This window comes from Apteryx mantelli, chromosome 26 (assembly GCF_036417845.1).
Source record: "Apteryx mantelli isolate bAptMan1 chromosome 26, bAptMan1.hap1, whole genome shotgun sequence".
Classification (NCBI taxonomy): Eukaryota; Metazoa; Chordata; class Aves; order Apterygiformes; family Apterygidae; genus Apteryx; species Apteryx mantelli.
In genome coordinates this window covers 8,580,344-8,605,126 of record NC_090003.1, presented here as the reverse complement: position 1 = coordinate 8,605,126, position 24,783 = coordinate 8,580,344, and the positions used below count along the sequence as shown (strand labels likewise).

The 24,783-nt window shown below is 55.7% G+C and overlaps 3 protein-coding genes across 5 annotated transcripts; all 3 read left to right on the top strand.

Annotated features, from left to right (window-relative positions):
* Positions 1 to 2,194: 2,194 nt before the first annotated feature.
* C1QA (complement C1q A chain) lies at positions 2,195 to 4,676 on the top strand. The gene is made up of 3 exons (XM_067310987.1): positions 2,195 to 2,261; positions 3,250 to 3,421; positions 3,564 to 4,676. The coding sequence occupies exons 2-3, from the start codon at positions 3,259 to 3,261 to the stop codon at positions 4,130 to 4,132; spliced, it is 732 nt and encodes a 243-aa protein (XP_067167088.1). The 5' UTR covers positions 2,195 to 2,261; positions 3,250 to 3,258; the 3' UTR covers positions 4,133 to 4,676.
* Positions 4,677 to 5,789: 1,113 nt separating this feature from the next.
* Positions 5,790 to 7,991, top strand: C1QC (complement C1q C chain). Of its 2 annotated transcripts, XM_013956601.2 has the most exons (3): positions 5,790 to 5,866; positions 6,580 to 6,769; positions 6,951 to 7,991. In XM_013956601.2, exons 2-3 carry the CDS (start codon positions 6,589 to 6,591, stop codon positions 7,505 to 7,507), a joined length of 738 nt encoding a protein of 245 aa, XP_013812055.1. In that variant the 5' UTR covers positions 5,790 to 5,866; positions 6,580 to 6,588; the 3' UTR covers positions 7,508 to 7,991. The 2 variants fall into 2 exon arrangements, with proteins under 2 accessions (XP_013812055.1, XP_067167065.1); XM_067310964.1 differs by lacking the exon at positions 5,790 to 5,866 and having other exon boundaries at positions 6,571 to 6,769.
* A 1,863-nt stretch (positions 7,992 to 9,854) lies between these two features.
* On the top strand, positions 9,855 to 13,087 carry C1QB (complement C1q B chain). Of its 2 annotated transcripts, none has more exons than XM_013956600.2 (3): positions 9,855 to 9,904; positions 11,275 to 11,444; positions 11,825 to 13,087. In XM_013956600.2, the coding sequence occupies exons 2-3, from the start codon at positions 11,285 to 11,287 to the stop codon at positions 12,394 to 12,396; spliced, it is 732 nt and encodes a 243-aa protein (XP_013812054.2). In that variant the 5' UTR covers positions 9,855 to 9,904; positions 11,275 to 11,284; the 3' UTR covers positions 12,397 to 13,087. The 2 variants fall into 2 exon arrangements, with proteins under 2 accessions (XP_013812054.2, XP_067167073.1); XM_067310972.1 differs by lacking the exon at positions 9,855 to 9,904 and adding an exon at positions 9,915 to 9,951.
* Positions 13,088 to 24,783: the final 11,696 nt, after the last annotated feature.

Here is a 24,783-nt window from a genome sequence, read left to right as displayed (position 1 = left end):
AGAAATTATACAACAGCTCCCCTGGGAGCAGTGGATGAGGAGGGAGGGGGGAATGGAGGGTTGTGCGAGTCGCCTCTGGCCTTGGGACCACCTTGATCCCAGTGCCTGTACCATCCCCTTTCCCTGAACATCATCCCCCCCCAATGTCCAGATAGTTCTGCATTTGCCTTGGGGACCCAGATGCCACTTTTTTTTCACTTTTTCAGTGTAGCTGTAACAGGACATGGACTCTTGAAAAGAGACTCCGTATGAATATGAACCGGAAAGGCTCATCTTAGCTGCCTGCTGTTTCCTGTCCCCTTGATGAAGGATCTTCCACCCCAGGGCAGCCTGGTGTGTCCCAAAGGACCCCCTTGCCCTGCAGTGTGGAGGCTATTTGCCTGCTGGGGTTATCACAGCACATCTCATCTCACTTCTCCCTGTTGTGACAGGGCCATTTTGGCCTGTATTGGTGTCATTTGGGTCTCTTTTCTGGCAGAGCCTTAGGTTGAATGCAAGTCCTGGGTGTGCCAGGAGACCCCCACCATGTCCCACGGGGTCCCGACCCTGCTGAGCCACACAGATACCTGCTGGACCCCTCACGATGGGGGTTACGAGAAGGAATCAGCCCCCGATGGCTAAGTATTCCCAACTGGATGACACCCGAGTCCTCACTGCCAACACCCCAAAGGAGCCGCAGCCAGTGCGGATTGCTGCCGAGTCAGCAATGCCAGCAGCAGGCAGCCCTGTTTCACTCGCCTGCCTGGCCGAGCTGGCAGGAAGGGGAACGTGAGCAGGGCTGCTGAACCCATCACAGGTGACTTCCGATCTCCTGCAGCACCATTTTTCTGAGCACGGTGAAGGACGTGGAAGAAGATGCTTAATCACATCCAGCCCTCAGACACCACCATTACGAGAGATGAAACCAGGAGAGGGAGGGGGAGCCCACAAAACCGCTGGCAGCAGCAAAATTGACAACCCTGGCTACAGATGAGAGGCTGGGTATCAAAGATAGCCCTGCTCTGCTCATCATCCTGACAGGGAGCTGTCTGTCAGTAGTGACTCTGGGGGAGCCCAGCCCGGCCAAGTAGTGCATCCCTTGGATGGTAGTGCCACCTAGTGCTCACATCACCTGTCACCTCCAGCAATGGCAGAGCCATCAGCTTTTGGGCATCCTCTGCGTTTGTGCTTCTTTATGCCCAACCATCGCATGGCCCTGGTCCAGCCTGTTACTGGGGTGGGAGAGGAGAAAAGCAGAGCCAGGGGAGACAGTCTCCCAGGCTGGGCTAGAGATGCAAGGTTAATGGAAAGGCAAGAGGGAGAGCAGGAGCGCACGTACATGCGTGCATGGTATGGTGCTGTAATCTGTGATCTGCTGGAAGCACATGTGCACACATGGGGGCATCCTTGTGAACAGGAGCGTTCAAATGTGTGTGTGTGCACCCAGTGTGTGTGTGTGTGCACATGCATAGGGCTGGGAAGAAGAGACTCACAAAGAGGTAGCTTAGGTCCCCTTTGCTTTGCTTTTTTTCCATGGCAGGGCTGAATATGTTCTTCGCAGTGGACCAAATGCACTAGGCCTCAGCAAAGGGGGTCAGTGGTTGAGCAGTGAGTGAGGGGAGAACGTGAAGCAGAGACACAAAGGTGGGAGATAAGAAATGGGGCCCAGAGAAGGCAAAATGAGAGGAGTGCAGGTGAGAGGGAAAGTGATGGGGCAGGAAACTGGGGTGAGGGCTGAAGACTGGGGTGAAGTGGGAACGAGGAGTGGGACTGGCTGGAAGCTAGGGTCCAGGGATGCACCCAGGGGCAGCAAACACTGGCATTTGCTCTGGTTTCTCTTCCAAGAGCTGGTCACCAAACTAGCCCCTTGCTGCACCAGTCATTGCTTTCCTTGCACACACGAAGGGCTGGTCTGTCCTGCCTGCAGCCCTCCGCACTGAGAGCCTGTGTGAATGCAGGTCAGTGTCTACCCTGCAGGATACCATGCTGCTGGACTGGATGGGAACCTCTTTCCTAGGGACCTGGAAGAGGCCAGCAATTCTGCTGAACAAGCCATTCCCTGTTGATGTCCGGCACAGCCAGGACTGAGCATGGGTCAAGCACCAAAAGGGGAACCACGCAAAAAAGCGAAACTTGGCACTTCTCTTCCCCAATCAGGCAAACTGCCATGCACGCAAGTACATCCCCCCCACCCTGCTCCTCTTCCTCCCTGATCCTGGGGAAGAGCTGCCAGAAAACAGAGCTGCCTGCTCAGACTGCTCCGTCCTCAGCCTGGCAAGGAGGTAAGTCACCCTGAAGAGCCATGACATGTCCCTCTGCCACAGCCCTCCAGTCCTTGTTCCCTGGCCCCCTTCTTTCTCCCCTTGCTCCCCCAGGAAAAAGGAGAAAAGATGGTGTGGGAGCCAAATCTGTCCTCTCTTCATGGCATGGATGTGGGCACCTCTGGGCTCTGCAGCACTGAGCACCCTGGGCTCTGGGGCAGATCTGTGTGCTCAGGAGGTCCCTCATCTCTCCCAGATCTATGTAGTGGGGATCTGAATCCTCCCTGCCTGTCTCTCCCCTGTCCTGGCTCTGCAGGGGCTGGGCTCTCCCAGGGTGGTGGGATAATCCTGGGGGCTTGCGTCCTATCTGGATTGCTCCTGCATCTTTTCTTTGCTGCCTCAGAGCTTGAGCCTTCTTTGAAAGCAACTGTTGGTGCTGCCTGGGTGATTAGGGCAAAAGAAACATCCCCAGGGAGGCAGATTTCCACTCCAGCTCTTTAAACTGTTGGCACAGAGAAGGGGATGGCGAGGGTTGGCGGCAAGGGCAAAGCCTTTGGTCACTCTTTTGTCCACTGATGCCTGACAAACCTTGGGAGAAGATATCCTTTCGTGAAGTCATTTTCACTATTGTAAGTGTTGTCCTGTTAGGCGAATCGATCCACGCGTGGGCAGCGTGGTAAATCTGTGCATGCATTTGTGTCTGAGCACACAGATGCATCGCACATGTCCATAGGTCTGGACAAGCACATGCTTATGCTTGCGTGTCTGTGTCCGTGGTGCAGCTGTCCCTGCGTGCACTGTGCATGGGCATGTCTGCATGGCTGGGTTCAGACATCACCTTAGGTCCAATTCTTGTCTTTGTAATGCAGGGTTTTGGGCAGGGGTGCATGCACACGTGTGTGTGTGCACTGAGGTGGACCATACGCTCACCTACGGGGAGCGAAGCTTGCATGTGTGTGTGTGTCGTGTGCCTGCCTCCATCCCAATTTCCCCACTCTTGTGTTTGCAGAGAGGCAGGATGCGGCTCTGGTTTTGGCTGGTGACTGGCACGCTGGCGGTAGTCCTGGGCACGACCTTGCCTCAGGAGACCGTGTGTCGGGCACCAGATGGCAAGAACGGCATACCAGGGGTCCCTGGCCTTGATGGGAGGCCAGGACAGAAAGGTGACATGGGAGAGCCAGGTAAGGGAGGAGCTGGGTACATGCGGTGCTGGGAACCTCAGGCCTCCTGACAGAAGCATCATGGGCTGTTGAAGCAGATCCCATGAGATGCCAGATGTGCCAGCCATGGTACAAACTGAGCTTCCTCGTTGCCTCTCCCCAGGGAAACCAGCACGAAGAACTGGCATCCGTGGACTCAAAGGGGACGAAGGTGAGCCGGGGCCTCCTGGCAATCCAGGAAATCAAGGCTACCATGGTCCAAGCGGCCCCCCTGGGCTCCCGGGCCAGCCAGGGCCAAAGGGGGCCAAGGGGAAGGCTGGCAACATCAAGGAGCAGCCGCGTCCTGCCTTCTCGGCCTCGCGGAAGTTCCCACCACGCAGGGGCAACACCGTAGTGTTTGACAACATCATCACCAACCAGGAAAACTCCTACAGCGCCCAGACCGGGGAGTTCACCTGCCGTGTCCCTGGCCTTTACTACTTCGTCTACCAGGTCATCTCCAGTGGAGACCTCTGTCTGAGCATCACCAAGAACAGGGAGAAAATGGTCAGCTTCTGTGACACCAACATTCGCAGTATCCTGCAGGTGAACTCAGGCAGCAGTGTGCTCAGCCTGGCCATAGGCGATAAGGTCTCTCTGACCACCGACCCGTTGAAAGGCAACATGATTTACAGCGGCTCCGAGGCAGACAGCGTCTTCAGTGGTTTCATGCTGTTCCCGCAAATGGGCTGATGGACCATCGGCTTCCTGCTGGCCAGCCTGGACCTGACCTGCTTAGCACCAGAGCATTGCTGTGTGCATGTGTGTATGTTTTTGTGCTCCACGAGTGCATAGGGTGGCTTTATGTCGTGGCTGTTGGGGCTGTCCTAGCATAGGGGACAGCCGTGAACCCTGCTACTGCCCCAGGACTGTGCTTCCACCAGTGTCACAAAGTGACCAGGCTGTGGGTGACCATCGCAGCAATGAGACCTTTGCCTCCAGGCTGTGCTGAGACTGCCTCTCTGTTGGAGCTGGGCAGGAAATCCTGCTCTCTCCCGGAGACGGAGGACTCGGATCCAGCAGTCCTTTCTGCTCCTGCGTTCTGAGATCTCATGCCAGAGGGGATCAGTTGTCACCAGGGCCATTCACCAGCTGTGGCTCTTTGTTCCCGAATGGGAAATCACCACATGCCACTGCTTCTGCTGCACTAACCATTGCAAACGCCTTTCTGGCACAAGGCCACTATTGCCTTTCGCATCCTTCCCGTCAGCACAAATAAACCCCTTCTTCCCTGACAGCCGCTTGGGTTTTCTTTCCTATTCATGCACCTTCCCCAAACCACTGGTGTCCTGGGCCCCTTCCCAAGTTGCACAGAGAAAGAAGCAATTCCAGTTTGTCCCTGGCCAAGCACAGACCCCAATTGCAAAGGTAGAGTGGCAGCGGGGAACTGAGCATACAAGCACTTACGGGGAGGAAAAGGGGAAATCTCCGGGACTAGCCTATATGTAGCCTTTCCGCAATGAGTAAGAGTCCCTGTACAGGAGCGAATGTAGGTAGCAGAGCATGCACTTCACCCAGACGGGCCTCTCCTGGCATCCAGACCCTCCCAGTTACGGGAAATAGAGCTGTGGTCCCCCAGTCTTTCACCAAAGAGTAGCAAGAGGATCAGGGGGACTGGTGGGTTATAAGGGTGTGCTCTTCTCCTTCCAGCTCGGAGTGAGACCGGTGGGTAGTATAGCAGGCTGGGTGCCCCGGAAGGGTAGCAGGTAGCCAGGCAGCCTCGGGGAAACTGCGTGGGTGCCAAACACTGAGACTGCTGCTCAGAGGAGCTGCTCAGCTCAGTCAAGGGTGCCACCATTCCCAAGGCAATGAGGAGGAGGCCAGGTCGCCTTCTTTGGAGCCCCCAACATTCCCCGGTGAGGGATATTTGGTCCCTGGCACATCCAGGAGCAGGCAGGGCTGGTGGAGCACGGGGCAGCGGTGTAAAGAGGACAGCCAGCCCACGAGCCAAAAACCCTGAAGGAGAAACACCCTTTGTTCACCAGGACCCTCTCTCCTCATCATCTGTCATCCCAGCATCTCCCACCCAGGCTGGTCTGAGTCGACAGCCAGGCCTTGCACCAGCCCTTCTCCGTTGCACAAGTGGCTCCGGCTTCACAGAGCTGGTGCAAAGGTCTTTTCCCACCCTGCTCTCTGCCCTTGCCTTCAGAAAAGAGGTAAGGATGGGGGAAAGGAGTGCAGGTCTTGCCGGACAGGCAGGGAAGTGCTTGCTCGGAGGAAATGGTCAGGCAGGAGGATGTGAAACTTGGGTGGGGGCCAGCCAGGGGGTTGTGGCTCCCTAAGGGCCCTTTCCTAACTCGGAGGCTTCCTCCGGGAGGCTTGTTGCAGAGGCAGCTCCGCACCGCGCTGTGCCAGGAGGCAGCGCTCCCAGCAGCCGGAGCTCCCAGCTGCAGTGCAGGACCCTGTGCCCTGCATCCCCCACCAGAGGTAAGAGATGTAGCGGGGGGTCCATCGTTCTGGGGTGAGCAGCGTGGGGACGTGGGGGCAAGCAGCACAGTGCAGGGCTGGGCTGTATGAGAGGAGGAGGAGGAGGCAGAGACGCTGCCGGGCACCCTGGTTGCACACCTACCAGGAGGGAGGAGGGTGCTGCATGCCCCTGCTGCAGGGAGCTGGGGGAAGACCTGTTCCCCAGGGACAGGCACAGTCCTGGGAGATCCCTGACTGACTGAGACTTGCAAGGGGGACCAAGACAGGCAGAGCCAGGAAAGTCAGGCTGCTGCCAGCAGAAGGGTGAGATCAGTAAGGTCCAGGAAGCAAATACCCCCTGAGCACGGTGCAACTCTCTGCAGCAGTGTGTACATCGGCAGGGGGCTCTGACCACTGAACCAGGGGAGGTCAGAGCTGGCTGTGGGTAGCACAGGACCTCACGGCTTCTTCCAGACTGAGAGTCCAAGCCCCTGTGCCATCAGGGGATCGATGATGGGCCCAGGGGCCATCTCCGCACTTCTGCCTCCCCCATGCTTGGCAACGGGCATGGGGAGCCCGGGAGGAGCCAGGTGCCCCTGGTGTTGTGAGCCTTGTTCCCTGGCCGCCCCATGCCACGGGACCTCGTAGCGTGGTGCCTTACCCGTCCTGTGGTCTCCAAGCCACCCTGCGGTGGTCCCTCACACCGGTGCTCTCTTTCCCTTTCCATGCTCCAGAGCACCAAAATGGGGCAGAGCTTTCAGGAGCAGCTTGGTCTGGCCCTCACCCTCCTCCTCCTGCCTCTGGGGGCTGCAGTGACCGGAGACACCAATCACAACTGCTATGGGGCTCCAGGCCTGCCGGGCATGCCGGGCATGCCGGGCAAGGACGGCCGGGATGGGCTGAAGGGAGCCAAAGGCGAGCCAGGTGAGTGAGCAAGGAGGGGAACCACGGAGCCTGTTAAAGTGGGGGGCTGCTGCATCCAGCAGGAGGAGAGGAGGTTGGAGAGAAGAACAACTCCCTGTCTCAGAGAAGGGGGGGTGGAGGGGTCTTTCCCCACACCCTACCATGCTGACTGACTCCTCTTCACCCCCTCACTGCCCCACAGGCATCCCGGCCGTTTCTGCTGCTCAAGGGCCCAAGGGTATGAAAGGGGAACCAGGCAGTCCAGGTTGGCCAGGCAAGACTGGCCCTATCGGTCCCCCTGGTCCTCGTGGAGACCCAGGAGTGATGGGCACTGCTGGAGGTCCGGGTATACCCGGCAGCTACAAGCAGAAGCACCAGTCAGCGTTTTCAGTGAAAAGGCAGACTGGCGTACACCCCCTGAAGAACGTCCCCGTGGTGTTCAACCACGTCATCACCAACACAAACAATGACTACAACACCACCACGGGCAAGTTCACCTGCAAGCTCCCTGGCCTCTACTACTTTGTCTTCCACTCTTCACAGACAGCCAACCTCTGCGTCATGCTATACAAGAACAAGAGTAAGGTGGCCAGCTTCTGTGACCACAAGACCAATACCATGCAGGTCAGCTCAGGTGGGATCCTCCTCCGTCTGGAAGCTGGACAACAGATCTGGCTGGAGGTGAATGACTACAATGCCATGGTGGGCATCAGTGGCTCCGACAGCGTCTTCTCAGGGTTCCTGCTCTTCCCCGACTAGAGGACTGCCAAATCCCACCCTAGCATGCTGAGCTCTTCTCCCTGCCATGCAAACACTGTCTCTCACTGTCAGGTCTTTGCTAACGCCTCACCATTGCAAAGTTTGTCTGCTAGGTTGGAAGACCCAACAAGGGTGTCAGCCCCAGCAGCTGGCCACAATACCTGGGCTGGGGACTGAGTGGGCTGAATATCGAGAACAAGCATATCTGCCTACTTCTGTGCCCAGAGGGACACTACCAAGCTCCTGAGGACCTGCTGGCACTGCCATGTGCAGCATAACACACAGGTCACTCGCCTTCTGCCCTGATAACACCACATTACCTTCTGCTGCCCAGACCCAGGGCCCAAAGGTGTCTCTGTGTCTCTCTCCTTCCCACATGAGTTGCATCAGGGACAGGCACAAGCTAAGTGGCCTGGAGCAGGCTTGCAGCAGGTGCTTTGCCATGACCTGGCTGTGGAAAGAGTCAATAAATTTTCCCCCAGTGTGCCTGGCCCAGTGTCATTTTTTTCCTTCATACCTTGGCTTTCTGCAGGCAAAGCCCATGCACGACAGGATGGATGTGGTGTGCACATGTATGTGAGCATATGAGAGAGATCTGGGTGTCCTTGAGCCCTCGCTGGCCAGGCCGTCCTCAGCTTCAGTGAATGAAAGACACTGTCCATAACCCCAGTTTTGCTCTGCTGGGGTAGGGGGTAGAAGCCACAGCTGCACTGATCACAGTCCCGGGCTACGGGGTACCCAAAGCTCTTAGTGGCAGGGATGCTGGAATTTCCCTTCCTGCCCAAGTGTGTGCAATTTGGTTACAGAGGGCCACAAACCACACAGCAAAACACACAGCCAAGCCTCAGGCAACTGGGACATCCCCAGTCTCACCAGTGACCACCCCACCGATTTCAGAGCACATCTGAAGGGCTCCACCACCCCAGATGGTGCAGTGCAGGCACCGGAGACTTATCTGGGGACAGACTCTTTTTGCTGCCAACTCAGAACAAGTGGTGAAAGCGTGTCTGAGGGAGTTATATGGTGATGGGGTTAGCAGGAGTTCAGCACTGGAAGCACAGATGGGGAGACAGAATCCAGCCTCGGGCCAAACCTGAGAGACTTTTCAAGGGAGAACAGGATTTCCACAATGTCCACGTGGAGGGTGCTCAGCTCTTGGCTGGAGGGGGCTAGTGGATATGGCCTTGGGAGATGGCTCTTCTTTGGTGTCTTGAGTTGTCACCCTCAGTGACCATCCAGTGCTGCAGTGAGCTGCTCAGGGAAGAGATATGAGACACATCCAAAGACCTGGCTTGCCTCTGCCGTGTGCAGCAGGACACCAGTTAGCACCACCATGAGCATGGTTTGCTCCCAGTGAGCATGGCTGCGGTCAGGGATAATAATGCCCCAAGGTGCAGGTTTTGCTCTGCAGGGATCTGGGCCAGGAAGGGTGTACCTGTAGGAGACATGACTGGGACAGGCTTTGGGAAGGACAGGCATTGATTGCCATGTACAAGAAGCTTCCCAGAAACAGACAGAAGGAGCCTGTGGCTGTGGAGGCTACAGAGCCCACCACAAACAAATGGACATGCCTCCTGGTGGCATGCACTGTACAGGGGAAGAGGAGAGCTCATAGCCTTAAACGTCTTATGCTTCATCTCCAAAAGACATTAGCAGAAATTGGGATGGAAAGTGCTTTTACTGAAAGGTGAAATCACTTCCCGTTGAGAACATTTAGGAGAGCCTGGGGGCCAGATTCAAGGTGATGAATGCTGACACCATGTCACATCCTCTGTGACTGCTGGCACCTTCCGAACAGAGCCGGATACATGTGGAGAAGCCTGAAGGATGCTCACAAAATGCATTCATCATCTCCAGAGCTCCTCTGAGAACTACTGTCATCCTGCAACAGAGACAAGTAAAAGGAGCTGAAGTGCAAAAGTGAGGTAGCAAAGGAGGGTGCTGTCTTCCACCACTGTGATGGCCTGATTCTGCACAATTTCGCCGGTACAGTTGCATTAGCCTCAACAGGACTGGCCTGGATTTATGCAGATGCCACATGGACAAAGACAAGGACCTCTTGAAGGACTACCCAGAATTTGTCTTGACCTCAAGGCAGCATTCCCCATAGTAAGCGTGATATCAGACAGGGCCCTGAGGCATTGCATGCCTGAAGGGCCCCAGGGTGTCATCTGAGAACTTCATGTTCTGCTGAGCTGGCGGATAGCACTTGTAGGGGATATGAAAGTGTCAGTGAAGAAAGCACGGGAGCTAAAGATAAGAAAAAAAAGGGATGTGGCCAGATCCTTTCACAACCCTTTCTTTGCATCAAACTTCTGCTTCCCTCCGGGGCCATTTCCAAGCAGGACTCTGGTGTGTCCTGTTCCATTTCCCGGTTCGTGCCACAAGAAGCTCAAGGTAAGAGTGAACCACTTGTAAGGCTGAGACCCAGCTCCCTCCCTCGGGTAAGAACGCAGGGGGAACCCAGCAGCACCGGGACGATAGTCACCCCGTGCGTAGGGCTCCTGAAGGGACCAAACCAGCCACTGCCACTTGGCTGTGGCCTGGGACAGAAGGGAAAGGGGGCTGCTGGAGGTGGGGACGATGGGGATCCCTGCCTGGGACCCCAGCCCTTCGTGCCCCACTGGGAAGAAGGGGAGAGGGAAAGGGAAGCTAAGAAAAGCCCAGAGGGGTTATCAGGGACTGAGCGGCAGTCTGAAAGGTGCCCTGGGGTTGGCTCCCTGCCATGAGATGCTCTTTTTATCTGTCTTTTTATCTGGGAGCCTGAAAATTGGCCCTGGTGCCTGCCGTGTCTGAATTAGAGATGCCATGGCTGGAGGAGCTGACTCGCCTGCCTCTTTTCCCACTGATCCCTGGGAAAATCACCCCTGGAAGAACCCCTCTGAGGCCAGAGAGTGTGGTTGCGATGCTATGATGTCCGGATACAGTTCAAAAATGCCCAGTGCTAAGCCCAAACTGGACAGCACCAGGAGCCTGGGGAAGCAGCTAAACTGCAGGATGCAAGTAGGGCAATAGGAAGATGGGACCACAGGGACTGGAGGCCGATTTGGTTGTCGCTGTAAGGCTGGTGAGATGTAGAAATGCTCCTGGGATGTAGAAGACTTGTGGCAGGACACAACCTGAAGCCCACAGGGGTTAGGAGGGGAGGTTTGGGGATGTCTTTTCTATCTGTGCAGACTAAATCTGGTGTTCTGATATGCTAGTGGAAAGCGAGAGATATCCCCTTGCAGATGATGAAGCTGCTCTGGCTCGGAGAAGGATTTGGCCCTACATGTGATGGTCCTGGGATGGGTTGGAGAATTTCTTCTCTCGGGGAGACCCGGGAACTCAGAGCAGGGTCCTGCAGCACATAAGCGTTTCACCCTTCCTCCCGCAGCCCAGCCGCAGCAAGCACAGCCTCCTGCTTCCCTGTCGCTCTCTGCATGGCAGCAGCACAACCAGGCTGGACAGGAAGCCTCTGGGACAGGCTAACCTGTCCCCTAATATTCGTGCAGCTGAAGCTCTGGGCACTTGTATACTGCAATATGAGTGTTGGAAGAGGCTGGTGCCTCCCTAGGGCAGAAGCTTTCCCATGCTCAAAGGGGCAGGTCCCTCCAAGGCCAGGAGCAGGGCGGATTTGGCTCCATAGTAGGATGTTTTCCCTCCCTGATGGGATTACCCAAGTTTGCTTCTAGGCATTGCTCTCCAGAGCTGTGTAGAGAGGCTGCTCCATCCCTCCCACTGCCTGAGGACCTGTAGCCCTGCAGTGTCTTTCTATGCTCCGGCAGGAAAAACGAGATGCGGACCGTGGGGGTGATGCTGATCTGGCTGGCTGGAGGGCAGCTCGCAAGTGCCACACTCTGCAAGACCTATGGCACCATCCCAGGCATCCCCGGGTCACCAGGCCAGCCTGGCAGCAACGGCAGAGATGGGGAGAACGGCCAAAAGGGGGAGCGAGGTAAGGAGGAGACTGTGGGTGGGCAAAACATCCTTCTACTAAGAGCAAGAGCAGGCAAAAGGCAGTGGGAAACCAATCCAACAGGGATCACTGTCCCGGTGGAGGAGGCTCTTTGAGGTGTTACCAGCTGTGAGTGACGGTCAGGGACAAAAGGGACCAAGCAGTCTGGAGCAGCAGGAAGAAAACACGCTAAGAAATCCGGGGATGGAGGGCATACAGATCAGAAAGCAGGGGGAGTCATGTGTGTCGGGTGGGCAGGGGTCTCAGCTGACCCACACTCCTTCAGTTTCCTTCCCTGTGTCCCCTCTGCAGACCTGCGCTATGTGAGGCTGTGGGGTCACGGAGCTCCAACCATAAAAACTGTTCCTCCTGTTTTCCAGGTCCCCCTGGCCACGTGGAGGACGAAGAGTTTGGGGAGAAGGGAGAGCCAGGGGCACCGGGGTACCCTGGGAAGGTCGGTCCCAAGGGCCCCATGGGTTCGAAGGGAGCTCCGGGCCCCATGGGTCCCCCTGGGCCCCAGGGAGACTCCGGTGACTACAAGGCCACTCTGAAGTCTGCCTTCTCGGCCGCCAGAACGATTAGCAGCCTCCCACGCCGAGAGCAGCCCATCCGCTTTGACCGCATCATCACCAACGAGAACGGCCACTACGAGAACCGGTACGGCCGCTTCACCTGCCAGATCCCAGGCATCTACTACTTCACCTACCACGTCACATCCAAAGGCAACCTGTGCATCAACATAAAGAAAGGCCGGGGTGGCAGCAAGGGCGAGAAGGTGGTGACTTTCTGTGACTATGTGCAAAACAGCTTCCAGGTCACCACAGGTGGCGTGGTGCTCAAGATGGCAGCAGAAGAGTCCGTCTGGCTGGAGCCGACAGAGAAGAACTCCATCATAGGCATCGAAGGGGCTGACAGCATCTTCTCCGGCTTCCTAATCTTCCCTGAGGCTTAGCCTGCTGCAGACACCACCTGCACCCCTTCCGCAGCCCCTTTCCCACTACTGGCCTCTGCTGCCTGCAGCTGAGGGCCAAGGTCTGCCTTGGAAATGACTCTGCTCCAAACGTGGTGCCCTGAGCCCCTTGGGGCAAAAGTGCCCACTCCCACCGGCCAGGTTCGTTACATGACTGCTCCTTGTGCTGCTGGTTCCTTCCTGCCCAGGATTTGCCTCTATTTCCCCATCTCAGAGCCTGGTCCTGGAGCTTTCCCAGCTCTTGGGTACCGTTAGGGAGGAGAGAAGGGAGAGCAGCCTTTAAAATCACACAGCACACCGATGTCTGCTGGCCCAAAGACTGAAGCAGGAATGGCCAAGGCAAGGAGCAACCATGGCAAATGTTTGGGTGAGGAATAAGCAGTCTGCCTCCTGTGACACAGCAGGATGCCCGGCTGGGCCATTCTCAGCAAGTGCAGTGGGATCACAGACCTGTGCTTTTCCCAGGCCGGGAGATGCTGGATAAAGCTAAGCCTGGCAGCCAGCAGGTACTCTGCTGCAGCCTGGACACTTTGATACCCACCCCACCTGAAGAACATGCAGATCTCCAGGCCAATCCCACCACTTCCCAGGACACTGCTTCTTGTACATCAGGGTGCAGACCAGTCTCACTAGCATCTCATCACTGCTGAGCAGAGCCAGTCAATAAATGCAATTCCTGCTACAAACCGCACTGAGTAAACACATCTCCTTATAGAGCCACCCAGAGAAAGTCCCAGCCCTGGGTTAGCAAAAAAAGAGAGGAAACCTAGTCTCTCACAGTGGGGACAAAGTGGGAAAACTGGGGCACTGGGTACTGGGGGTGTATGGGGAGCTCCTGGAGATGGTGATGTGCTATAGAGCCTGGTAGGATCGGGGGACACCTCATCTGTCCTAATCCTTGGAGGGGGGTGACAACAACCTCTCCAGAAGCTTGTCAGAGACTTGCTTAAGGCAAGATGAGCCCCGTATATGTGGGGAAGTCAGAGCCTGCTGCCATGATTGAATAAACCCTCCTTGAGTCCCCTCCAGAGCCCATCAGTCCCATTCCTGATGACAGGACAAATGCATCCGATCGGGATGATGGTTTCAGAGCACATCCGCAGCCTGGCTACAGCCACTAGCCCAAAAGGTACCTATATGCAGGTACAGCTGACTCCTCTGGTAGTGTCATACAGCCCCATAGCTGCTAGCCCCCAATGCAACTGGTCCTATAGAGTGGTCCTATAACCACAGTAAAGGATCGAAAAATGCAAACCCTACAGCTCAGCCAAGCTCCCCCCCACAGATGGCTTTATCACCAGTAGAGCTGACAGTCCCAGGGGCCTGTAGATGTACTAGAGCTAAGGACCACAAGGACATTCTTCTCCCCGGAGCAGGTGACAATCCAGGGCTGTACCTATAAATGCAACAGTAGGTTTCCTGCAGCCCCCAGCCCTGTCACGGCGGGCAGTATCAAGAGCTGTGGGGTACAGAGCCATGGGGGGTGTGGGGGGGGTGCTCGGGATGTAGAAGAGGAGTCTCTGTGAGGGGTTTTAGCTCCCAGAGTTTCACCCTGCACAGGTGTCCAGAGGAGCAGGAGCAGCCTGCCTCTGCTGCGGCGCAGGATGGTGGCTCCTGGCACTCCCTGGTCTTGCATTGGGCATTGGTGCAGCGAGCGCCGTCAGTCTGAAGGCTCCAGTTTTTGTCCAGGATGGTTTACCAGCAGGTGGCACTGGAGACTGAGTTAGCCCACAACTCCAAACCGGAGCATCCTTGTCCCACAGGCTGGGAGGCCAAAAGCTTGCAGGGACTGGGCGGAAGCGTGGGGCTCAGCTCTGCCTTGCCTATAAGGTCTGGGAGGAGGCTTCAAGGCACTGGTCAGGATTAACGCTGCTTCTTGCAGCCCTGCGCTAATGCCTAGTCCTCACCACCTCTCTGCTTGGTCCTTCCCCCAGCCAGATCTGTGGCTCTTGTCCCTAAATGTCCAGCCACCTTGTCCCCAGACCTCTGCCTCCTATCACGAAGTTGGGGCAGGGATAGTCAGCATTGCAGCCTAAAGCTGTCCGTGGTCAGGCATGCCAGCTGCAGGAGCACTGGGCTGCTTTTAAAACATGGCTGTAATGCTCATGACCAGTTTTGCAGCTGAAAACTCAGCATCCCAACTAGAAACAGCCCTGCAAGGTTGGGGCAGGCACCTGCAGGGAAGGTGGAGATAAAGATTAGGTAGGTACTTGACCTCCAAAGTACAGCCATGGTAGCGTATGCCATTGAAGCCTCTTGAACCCTCAGCAAATCTGCAGATGACACCAAAATGAGGAGCAGTCGATACACGGGAGGACAGGGCTGTCACTCAAAAGGACCCTGACAGACTGGAGAAACAAGCTGGCAGGAACCTACTGACATTTAATAGAGACAAATGTAAAGTCCTTCACCTTTCATGGGGTAACCCAATGTAACAGGACAGGCTGGAGGCAGAGAGCAGCTTCGCAGGGAAGGACCTGGGGTTCTGGTGGACAGCAAGTTGAAAATTAAGCTTTCTGTGGTTCAAATTGATATAATCTGTCTGGACTTTTGAAAAGGTCTTTGTCAGAGCACTTCAGCAAAAGGAGATATTTTTCTTTCTAAAACTAATGTTTGATCTAACACCAGCATCAGTCAAATGGTTTCTAGGCTCTTGACTGTACCCAGAGAGGGTCAGAGTGCATTGCAAATGCCGGGCATCTTTAAAATGCAGCTCTCTGTGTTTATACAGTTTTTCTAAGAAATACAGACAAAACCGGAGAGCAGCCTCTCTTCACGGTCAAGCTAGACCTCAACCCAGGGAGCCTTGGTGGTGCTGTGGCCCTCATCTGTGGAGTTAGGCCTCCACCAAGGTCTGGGATGTGCCCAGGCATAGGCTACCAGATGCCCAGCTAATGCACTGGTAGAAGCTGAGGCAGGTGGGGATCTGAGGCAACTTCAGAGCAGGAGTTTTAGGGATGTAAGTGTTTTGCTAAGCTGCAGCTAAGTGGCAGTGGGGTGCTTTGGCCTCTCTGTGTTGGAGGTTGAATGCCCTCGGTGAGCAGAGACGCTGAACCGAGAGCTGTCTTGGAGCACAGCCACGTCAGTCAGTCGCCCAGTCCCATAACATACCAGAGCAAGGTGTTCAACAACACCAAAGGCAGCAAGCAGGAAGGTAATTTTCTTGGGATCCTCCCTGGAATGAGGAACCAGTTTGGTCCAAAGCTCAATGGAAGCAAAAACATTAAACATTCATAGGGAGCTCATAGGATTTAAAATAAAATCTTCCTATTTCAAGGCACATAACAACAGGGATCAGCAAGAATACCACAGGGTGTTTTTTCCTGCATCATCTTGTTGGGGTTTGGGGGATTTTCTCTGTGCTGAAGCTCCAGCCCAGGCCTCAGGCAGGATCTGGTGTGATGCAGCGTGCTAAGTGCCTATCAATATTCATGGAAAGTGAAGCTTAACTGGAGAAATCAAAGCACATTGCAGAGGGTGTATTTAGTGTGGGAGTCACGGTCGTGCTGTTTGTCAGCGAGATTGACCCAGGGATGTCGGTTCTGCGCTCTGGTCAGGTGTCTAATATCATTAACAAATGCAGCGGCACTTTCAAAGGTGTTGATCCGTTTGCAGGATTTGCATTGTACCCGGTTAATCCCGGATACCTCCCAATCAAGGAGCAGCCACGGCAGCACGTGATGTGCATAGCCAGACAAAGACAGCACGAGGGATCAGCTCTCCGAGAGAACCCCGATCCTGACTGTGCTCCTGCGGGCTCCTCGCTGGCCCCCACACTGTGGGCGTAGCTATATGCTAGGAATAACCATTCTCCCCAGCTGTTCTGTTAAGTTCTTTTTCCTAAACCACATCTGGTTCATCTTGGTCCTTGCTGGCAACATCCTACATCTACAGAAATGCTGGCTGGAAGGGACTTCTGGAGATCGTGTGGTCCAACCTGTCATGCAAGTCCTGCAAACTCTTGTCTGCTTCCCTAGCTGTTTTCCCACGTAGTTCATTTTGTCGCTCATAGACATGAGGATACTTGTCCCCAGCCAGCAGCACCTTTCGGAGCAGCCAGCAAGCATCTCTTTCCCTTCAGCCTCCCAGGACCAAAGGACGGTCACCGTTACCCAGCCGATGGCTACCACCTTCCTTCTCCTCTGCCCTTGGGCAGGGTTGCGCAGTGCAAAGCTGCAAGTCTCAGTGCTCCAGTCCCTTTCCCAAACCCTGTTATCAAGCAGGAGGCATGCGGGAAACCCTGAACGGGCTCAGTTCTCATGTGCCACGGGGCCAGGACGTTGGGTTTTGGGGTGTACGTTCTGGGCAGGGGCATTGCTGGGGGGTTCACTCAACTTTTGCCTGGAGCCGTATGGATCAGCCTGTCTTCCGCTTTGTGCTGTACAGGGATTCCCGCTTTTCCTGCCTGCATTGCACAAACTCGGAGCTGCAGAAGCCCTGCTCCAGGCTGGCCACCCAGGGGTTAAGTCCCAGCCCTTTTTGCTGTTCTGCCTCCTTATGAGGAACAGCCTTTGCGGGGCTGCAGAAAGGCTCTTTCTTTCCCCAGCAGATCTCTGGGAATGAAAAGTCTGTGTTCCAGATATTAAATTACTCATAAAATAGTTGGCCTGTCCCCGAGGCGGCTCGGCAACCCCCCCACCCAGCCCCCACCGCCCGCTCTGACGGGCTGCTGATGTGCATCTGCATGTCACCTCCTGCTACAAGGTCAATCTCTCCAATTTAAAGCAGCAACGTCGGAAAGCAAACCAGATTTCAGCCAGAATTAGCTTCAAATGGAGCATTCAGGGGACTCGTGCTGGGAAGGGAATGCGGGAGGGGAAGGACCAGCTGAGCCGGGCGGTGGGGTGGTGCGATCCTGCCTCCGCGGACCCTTGCAGCAGGGCATCCCGCGCAACGCCGGGGCCGGAGAGGGGCAGCCGATGCTGCCCTGCCTTCGCCGTGCTGGGGAAGAGGAGGGTGGATGCTCGGGCATCCCCCAACCTGTGGTGCCGTGCACGGGGAAGGAGGGGAAAGGATTCGTCCTCGTGGTCCCACTGCAGCTTTTGCAGCACCGGCCGGTGGCCCTGGCTTGCAAAGAGCCACTTGGTCCCCGTCGGTGACCTACAATCCAGCACGGCTGCGAGGAGGGGCGGCTGGGACAAGGTTTCCATGGGGATGAGCGGGGATGGGGAGTCTGGCCGGCGTTCAGCTCCAGGCGCAGCTTTCCTTGGACGTCGGGCCCGGCTCCTTCCGCTCCGTTTCTCGCCGGGCATTCCCGCCCTCCTGCCTGGGAAAGGAGCAGCATCTCCCATCGCGCAGCCCGGGGAAAGGCTCTACCACGTCGGATGCCCCTCGGTTTGCCCCCGCTCTGGCCTCCGCCTTACACGAGGAGGAGCAGGAGATGGGAATGGGATGTAGGAGGGTTTTGGAGGGGGGAGCGGAGCATGGAAGACAAGCCACGCTCCCAGCTGATGTGAGGCTGTGAGACGAGCCCCAGGCTCCATCCGTGTCACATATGTAGCCGTGCGCCTCGCATGACACGAGCCTAGAGGCAAGCGCTCATGTGAATTAATACCCAGGGCACGTAGCAGCCATACGCACCCAATGCAAACCACGGAGCTCACATGCAAAACACAACACGCTTCTGGCATGCAGTGCAAGAGGAAGGCGTGAGCAGGCTGGGCAGTCCGTAGCAGGGCGGAGGAGCCCAGCATTGCTCTCAGCAACCTCCCGCCACGCTGAATCTTGCATTTGCAAGCGGAGAAAAAAATCGTGCAGGAGAGCTAGGACCACACAGCGCAGCGAGACACTGCCACGTGCAGCCTCGCGAGGGCTGCAGAGCTGCGGAAGGGTCCCCGGGGAAACGTGCGCAAAACACGCACGGACACATACCTGAAATACCCATCTGGTTTTTAAACGGGAATTATCTGAGAGTCTGCAGCGCTGGCTGACTCGGGAAAAGCACGGGCTGGAGTCCTGGAGGCTGCAAAGCAGCCCCCAGCGTGTGCGCTATTAAAGCAGCCCCCAACGGCTGAATGCCGCTGCCCAGCGCTCCCTTCTGTTCCCATTATGTGCCAGGAGAGCTTTTGTCTGGAGATGTTGGCATGTGCAGTCGCCAAGGAGACGGGAACGGCGGCAGGTCATCGGCGATGCTTCCAGACGAACACAGAGGGAGCCGGACAGCGATGCGCATCCCGGAGCGGCTTCTGCGAGGAGCGGCGGGCGCCGCGCGAGCTGCCCAAGGGAGGCTCGAGCTTCGCGTCCATCACGGTCTACGCGGCCCGGCGTCCCGCGCTGTCCGAGGAGCACGTGGGCAATGGCTACGGCTTCGAGCCAGATCCTGCTCTGCAGCCTGGGGATGGCAATGAGGGTCTGCGTGAGGGTCAGGCCCTGGGCGCAAAAGGTTTTTGCCCAGAGTTTTGGTTCCTGGAGAGCCGTGCGGGTGCCTAGAGCAAACCGGTTCTTCCTTTGCAGATGGGAAGACCGCACTGAAAACCAGACCTCAGTGTAACCAAGCAAAAGCTAATGACTCCAGCAAAACCCGTTTGGCCTGATGCTACGCCCTGCAGTGGGAGTGGGAGCGACGCCCTGCATCCTCCCGGGCTAAATCCGAAGCCAGGATGTCTGGGCTGCCCTTCCAGTGCTGCCCTGCAAGGGGACTGCACGTGGCCGTGATCCATCTGCCGGCATCCCATGGGGCTCTGCTTGATGCTGACCCAGCCTAAAAGATGTCCACATCAATGTCTGAGGGCCAGGAGCCAACTGTGGGAAGACCCAGCATCCACAGATGCTTGGATTCTGCTTCAGTAATAGTATTTGAGCTCTGTTTAAAGAAAGGGTGGTCCTGTCAATGCCACCAGTCCCTTGCAGCAGAGCACAATCCCTAGTGATGTTGGAGGAGACCTCGGACCACTCTGTAGATGCAGCACTAGGGTGCTTCCCTCCCACCAAGGGTACCTGGCGCTGCACTTAGATGAGCCCCAGAGAAAGGCATGGATCAACATTCCCTTCTCTGCTCTGGGGTGGTCTCCTGGGACAGGCTGGGGAAGACAGAAGTAGATAGCTGTCTGTCTTTCCACCATCCACGTGAGTCCTCTGCAGCCCATCTACCTCTGCCCTTAGGTTCAGAATGAGTCCTGGCAATTCTCTATCAATCCTTCTATCTCTCCTTCCACCTCCATCACGCTTGTCCCTCAGGCTTGCTGAGAAGCAAATCCCAGGAGCCCAAGTTATAGGCCAAACAGTATTTTGCAAACAGCATTTTGTGTTTTTTGACTCAGAGGAGGACCTGTTGTCTCACTGAGCAGAGAAAGAGGGGAAGCAAAAGCCTTTTTGCATAGTACGGAGTAGCAATGCTGTGTGGTTGTGGGTGTGATGTTTTGCAGGGCTTCAGAACAAGCTCATTAATGTATTTGCAATGAATGTGCATCCAGAGACATGCATGGAGCTGGTGGAAATAATATCATCTCTGACAGGTAAAACCTGGAACGAATTCAGTCCTAATGGGGTTGTTAGGCCCCTTCAAAGGAAAGAGGAGCAGGCTAAATTGGGGGAATAAAAAAAAAAACACAGAGTCAACTCTGTAATGGTAATAAAAGAGCCTTGAAGCAGGAGCAAATACTAGGTGAGTTTATGAAATGCCTTAACACTCTCCTGCCTTCACAGACCCAATCTGAAGCCACCAGTGATTGCCCCAACAGGCGCTGGAGACAGCAGCTCCTGCCATTTGTCAGGCTAGGACCCTACAGGAAGATACCGAGCATGAGTGTGAAGGGAAAGGTAGTCCGGCAGGGCATCTAGGAGGCTTGGAGGACATGGCATGGGGTTAAAGGAGGACTCCAGCCCCACTGGTGGGTGGGATGGCATTCAGGGAGGACTCAGGGTGGCCGCAGAGGGCCAGTCCGCGAGCGGCAGCTTGCAGACACCGAGGGTGTGCAAAAGCAGCAGGAAGATACAAAAAGTCAAGCTGGACCTGCTGAAGGTTGTTAGGAGTCTTGCACACCGGCCAGCTTGGTGCAACACGGAGCTCAAGGAGGTTGCAGCCACCAGCTGTGGCAGGACGGCTGGGAGTCATCCCGGAGGGAGGGCAGAGCTCGCCCTCCTCCGTGAGTCCCAGCACACGTCCCCCTCGGGTTGCAGCGGTCAGAGGCACAGACTCATTAGGTGTTTGGTGTCACCAACAGCACTCGGAAGAGCCAAACTCCTTCCTCTTCGCAGCTGAAGTGGGGCCACGCATGACTTGTCCTCCTTCTGGCAGAGTTTCTCATCATCCTACAGCTCCCATAAGTATTTGTGGGGTTCTGTCTCGATTTTCAGCCTCATCCCCTGTTTTTCTTTTTTTTTTCCCTTGTAAAATGCATTACAGGAATGTCAAAAGTGTCTGAATATTGTGCATTCATGACCCCAAGAACTCGTACCAGAGAATTCAAGCAACCTAAGCCCTGGTGGACAGAAGCATGACCTATTTATTATTAACTCATTTTAGTGCTTGTGATTCTAGATTCAATGTATTTAATTTTTAAAGACAGCTTGTGTTGTTCTGGGTTGGGTTTTGTTTGTTTTTTTTCCTGACAGAATTAAAATGCGGGTGGTTACAAATAACCGCCACTTTCCCCAATTGCATTTCACCTTAGATGCCCAAGGTCTTCCCTTGACCCAAGTTTTGTTCTAACATCATCGAGGAGTCCTCGGACGGGCTGATTGAAATGTCACAGGAGAGAAGCAGTGGTCCCCCCAGGTTTTCTTTAGCAATTTGCAGCCGTGCAGGATCAACCTTCAATCAAATGAACTGGGTTCAGCTGCGTGTCTGGCTGCTCGTGGTGTGGCACCACTACTTGGCACAGACTCTTGGCACAGCCTGCGAGCTTCAGCAGAGGTTACAGCCACTCTGCCTCCGTGCAGGACCACCACAACGGCGCTCTCCTTCATCCTTACTTCATCCTCACAGCCTTCCTTCTGATCTCGGCATCCCACAGTCAATCTGGTCCTGAAAAGCCCTGAGGCATCTGAGGACACATCCTTCTTGTACTACAGTCCCCTGGGTTGCTTCTCCCCTGTTCACCAAGTCAAGGTGATCTGCTCCAGGAGGTAGGGTGTAAAGAGGATGTTTTAGGGTCAATGGTCCCTTTTGGCCTCTGCCACCATAGCTGGCAGTTCAGTGGCTGATGATGCAGAGACTTTTCCCCAAAACTTTGTAAGCTTTTCCCTCCTGGACAGGCTTTTCCCCGCATTGCTCCTGGCAGAGGTGTCTCAAAATGAAGACAAGAAGTGATGTTCTCAAAATGGGACTGGAGTTCATTTACAAGGTCCAGAAGGCATTTTGATTGCAGGGGAGGGGGGGCAGGACTCCCCATTACTCCTTGAAGCAGCTGGGGAAAAATGGAGTTCAGAAGTTACATTTCCTAAAAAGAGCGTTTTAAAATTAAAGTTTGGTCCAAACAAACGGGGATTTCACCACAAAGAAAACTTGTTCTACAGCCGGATGGTAAGGAATGCTGCTGGCTTCAAGCATTCACTGCCCATGAGTCAGAGCCCCAAAATATTGAGGGTTTTTTGGTCTGGTTTCCTAAAGAACTGGGGCTTATGCAGTCGCTTCTCTGTGTGTCCGCTGGAGCTGAGCTTAGCAACGACAAAAAGACATTTTAAAAACTTTAACTCCCTCTGTCACCTGAGAGTATTTGAGTCTACAGGCCAAGATGAGCCAGGTTCGACGGATGCCTTGGTGCCATTAGTTTCCTACAGGCTTTGTGGACAGGGGACATCAGGTAAACGAGAGAGGGTTTATTAGTGCCTCGCTGCAGGGATACAAGCATCCCAGGCTTGCACATTAGCAGACACAAGGGAGTCCGCATGGGTGATAGGAAGACGCACGCGGTGATCCCTGCCAAGACTGGGCATGCTTGGAGTACACCTCATCTTGGGTGAGGGACCTTTGCCATCACCCTTGGAGACACATTTTGCCCCTTGCTGCTGCAAACGGTTTGCTGCTTTGTGAGACATCTTATGTGCACCACGCTTGATCAGAAGTTCTCCTGGGCTTGACCTATATGTCCCATAGCTCCTATTAAGAGCAGCCGGCGAGCAAAGGCGGGATGCGTGTCGGAGCACGGAGCTGAGCGAGGAGGGCTGTAGACACGTTTGCGCGTTCTTGCATTTCCAGCCCCGACTTATTATTCAGGGCCGTCTCAACACGCTCCGAAAATGCAGACAGGGCGCAGGGGCAGCACACGTTTCGGGGTGGACTGTTTGACATTTCTGAGCCGCGGAGGCTATTGTGCCGCTTGTTTTTGCTTCCCTGTTAATCAGGGGACTGTCTGCTCTTTAAAAGGGTGGAATACAAAGGGCAAAATGCCGCAGCGGGGGACAGCTACGCTCCGGCCAGGAAAACCCAGCCGACATTTTCTTTCTTCCCGAGCTTTGCCGCTAGATGTCATAGGAAAAGCGATGTTGCCGGCCCCGTCGGGATCACCCAACGGTTCGGATTTCGGGGGACGGCCCCCGGCCGGCTAAGCGGCGGTGGGAAAAGCGGCCGGCGACGGACCCCGCGCGGGTCCTCCTCCCTTCGCCGGGCCGCGGCGCGCGGAGGGAACGTCGGGCACCTCACACGGTGGGCTTCCCAGCCTCCGCCTCGGTGGCCCTCGCGACGCTTTGTCTGGCCGCGGAGCCCCTGGAAAAAACAGCGCCGGGGGATTCAGGGTTCAATGAACATTGAAATGCAACTGAAACCTTTTTCCCAGCGCCTGGCTAAGCCGCCCGCTTGGAGTCTCCCAGGAGGGAGCCGCACGTCACCCTTTCTCAAAGGGGCGACGCTGTCACGCCGGGGCCCTCGGCACCTACGGCAATATGGTTCCCTCAAACAAGTCGGACAAACAAGGCCTTTTATAGGCGCATTCTTTTCTTCTGGAGTGGAAGGGAGAGAGACAGAGGGAGAATTCGGAGGCGTCCCACAGCAGCGGAGAAGCATACAAAGGGCGGCAATGAAAGGGGCGCCAGCAAATCCTCTTAGGGCCTTCGCTGTATGCATATTCTTATCCCTGCCCCATCTGCTGGGAGAGATCCCCCGGGCGCGGGGGGAAGAGGGGCTCCCTCTCTTCCCCGCTCCGCTAAAACAAGCAAAACGCATTCAGGGAGTTAGAATGGGATGAAAGGGAAGAAAGGCCGCGCCACGTCGGTGCAGATCCCGGCGGTAAATACGGCTCTGCCGACGGCTGTGGCGGGTGCGGGAAGGGGGGGGGGCTTAGTTACGGCGGGGGGAAATCCCACCGGGCAGGGGGAGGGGAAAGCGGCTCCGGCCCCGTTCCCGTGGCCCCGGCCCCGAGAGAAGAGACGGGGACGCCTCGCACGGGGAACCAAATGGGCAACGTGGGGTTCCTCGTGCTTCCCAGCTGCAAAAGCAGCAAGAGCAAGCTTTTGCAAGAGCAAAACTTCTCCCCGGATGCGGAGAAACACCCTCTGGGAGTCCAGCCTCAGCACTGGGTTTAGCTGAGCCGTGACATGACCCCTCTGGTGGGGACCTGCAGGGAGGTGCGTGGTGGGACTCCAGGGGGAGTTAAGGCAACCTGGCCCCACGGAAAGCCAACACGTTCACACCAAGCTGAAGGTGCCCTGTCCCACACGAACCGGGCCATGCTGGGGCATCGTGGCCCTACTGACAAATGCACAACTCCTTTTATGTTAGGAAGCCCTCTGGGGCTCAGGGAACACTTGCTGGCGTGCAGCGTCACATAGCAGTCACTGCCGGGGGATCCTCATCATCTCTGGAGGGACAGGGTGGGCGGGTAAGAGGAATGATTTTCAGATTTTTTGCAATGAGAGCATCTTGAAGGCCTTATGTTCCCTCTACTGAACTCAACAGTAAAACAGGTTCTGATGGCGGTGGAGAGGGGTTCGCCCTGAGTGAGAGCTAGAGCAAAGAAGACAGGGTAATGGCACATTTTTTGCAGATGAGGTCAGAAGGACTAGATCTATCCTACAATAGCCAAAAGAGTGTGAACAACTGCCTGACACTTCTTTGAAGCCAACACTTTGTCAGGACCAGAGGGGACCTGTGGGACCACAGCAGAAGGAAGGCGGCAGCTTCCAAAGTCTGGAACTGGGCTCACACAGGAGTGCTTGGACACAACAGGAAACCGAGCCCAAGCAACCTACCCCAGTCTAAGTCTTCAGTCACTTTTGGGGAGGACTGATGTGCTTGCCTGGTGATGCCACTGGCTTGCACATACTGCAGCAGTATGGAGAGAGTGGGGAAGACGTGATGTTCCCTCTCATATGGGCTGAAGATTTATTTAATTACTGCAGTTAAGACAGCTTGTGTCTCTTTCTAGCCTGGCACCAATCCAGTCCAGGGAGTGGTCCTTCCTTGCTGGTGGCCTGGAGCCAGTGCTCCAGGAG

Coding starts and splice junctions, on each gene's coding strand:
- C1QC (XM_067310964.1), top strand. CDS start 6,571: ATGCTCCAGAGCACCAAAATGGGGCAGAGCTTTCAGGAGCAGCTTGGT. Junction 6,770..6,950: donor GGGAGCCAAAGGCGAGCCAG/GTGAGTGAGCAA, acceptor ACTGCCCCACAG/GCATCCCGGCCGTTTCTGCT.
- C1QA (XM_067310987.1), top strand. CDS start 3,259: ATGCGGCTCTGGTTTTGGCTGGTGACTGGCACGCTGGCGGTAGTCCTG. Junction 3,422..3,563: donor AGGTGACATGGGAGAGCCAG/GTAAGGGAGGAG, acceptor GCCTCTCCCCAG/GGAAACCAGCACGAAGAACT.
- C1QB (XM_013956600.2), top strand. CDS start 11,285: ATGCGGACCGTGGGGGTGATGCTGATCTGGCTGGCTGGAGGGCAGCTC. Junction 11,445..11,824: donor CGGCCAAAAGGGGGAGCGAG/GTAAGGAGGAGA, acceptor CCTGTTTTCCAG/GTCCCCCTGGCCACGTGGAG.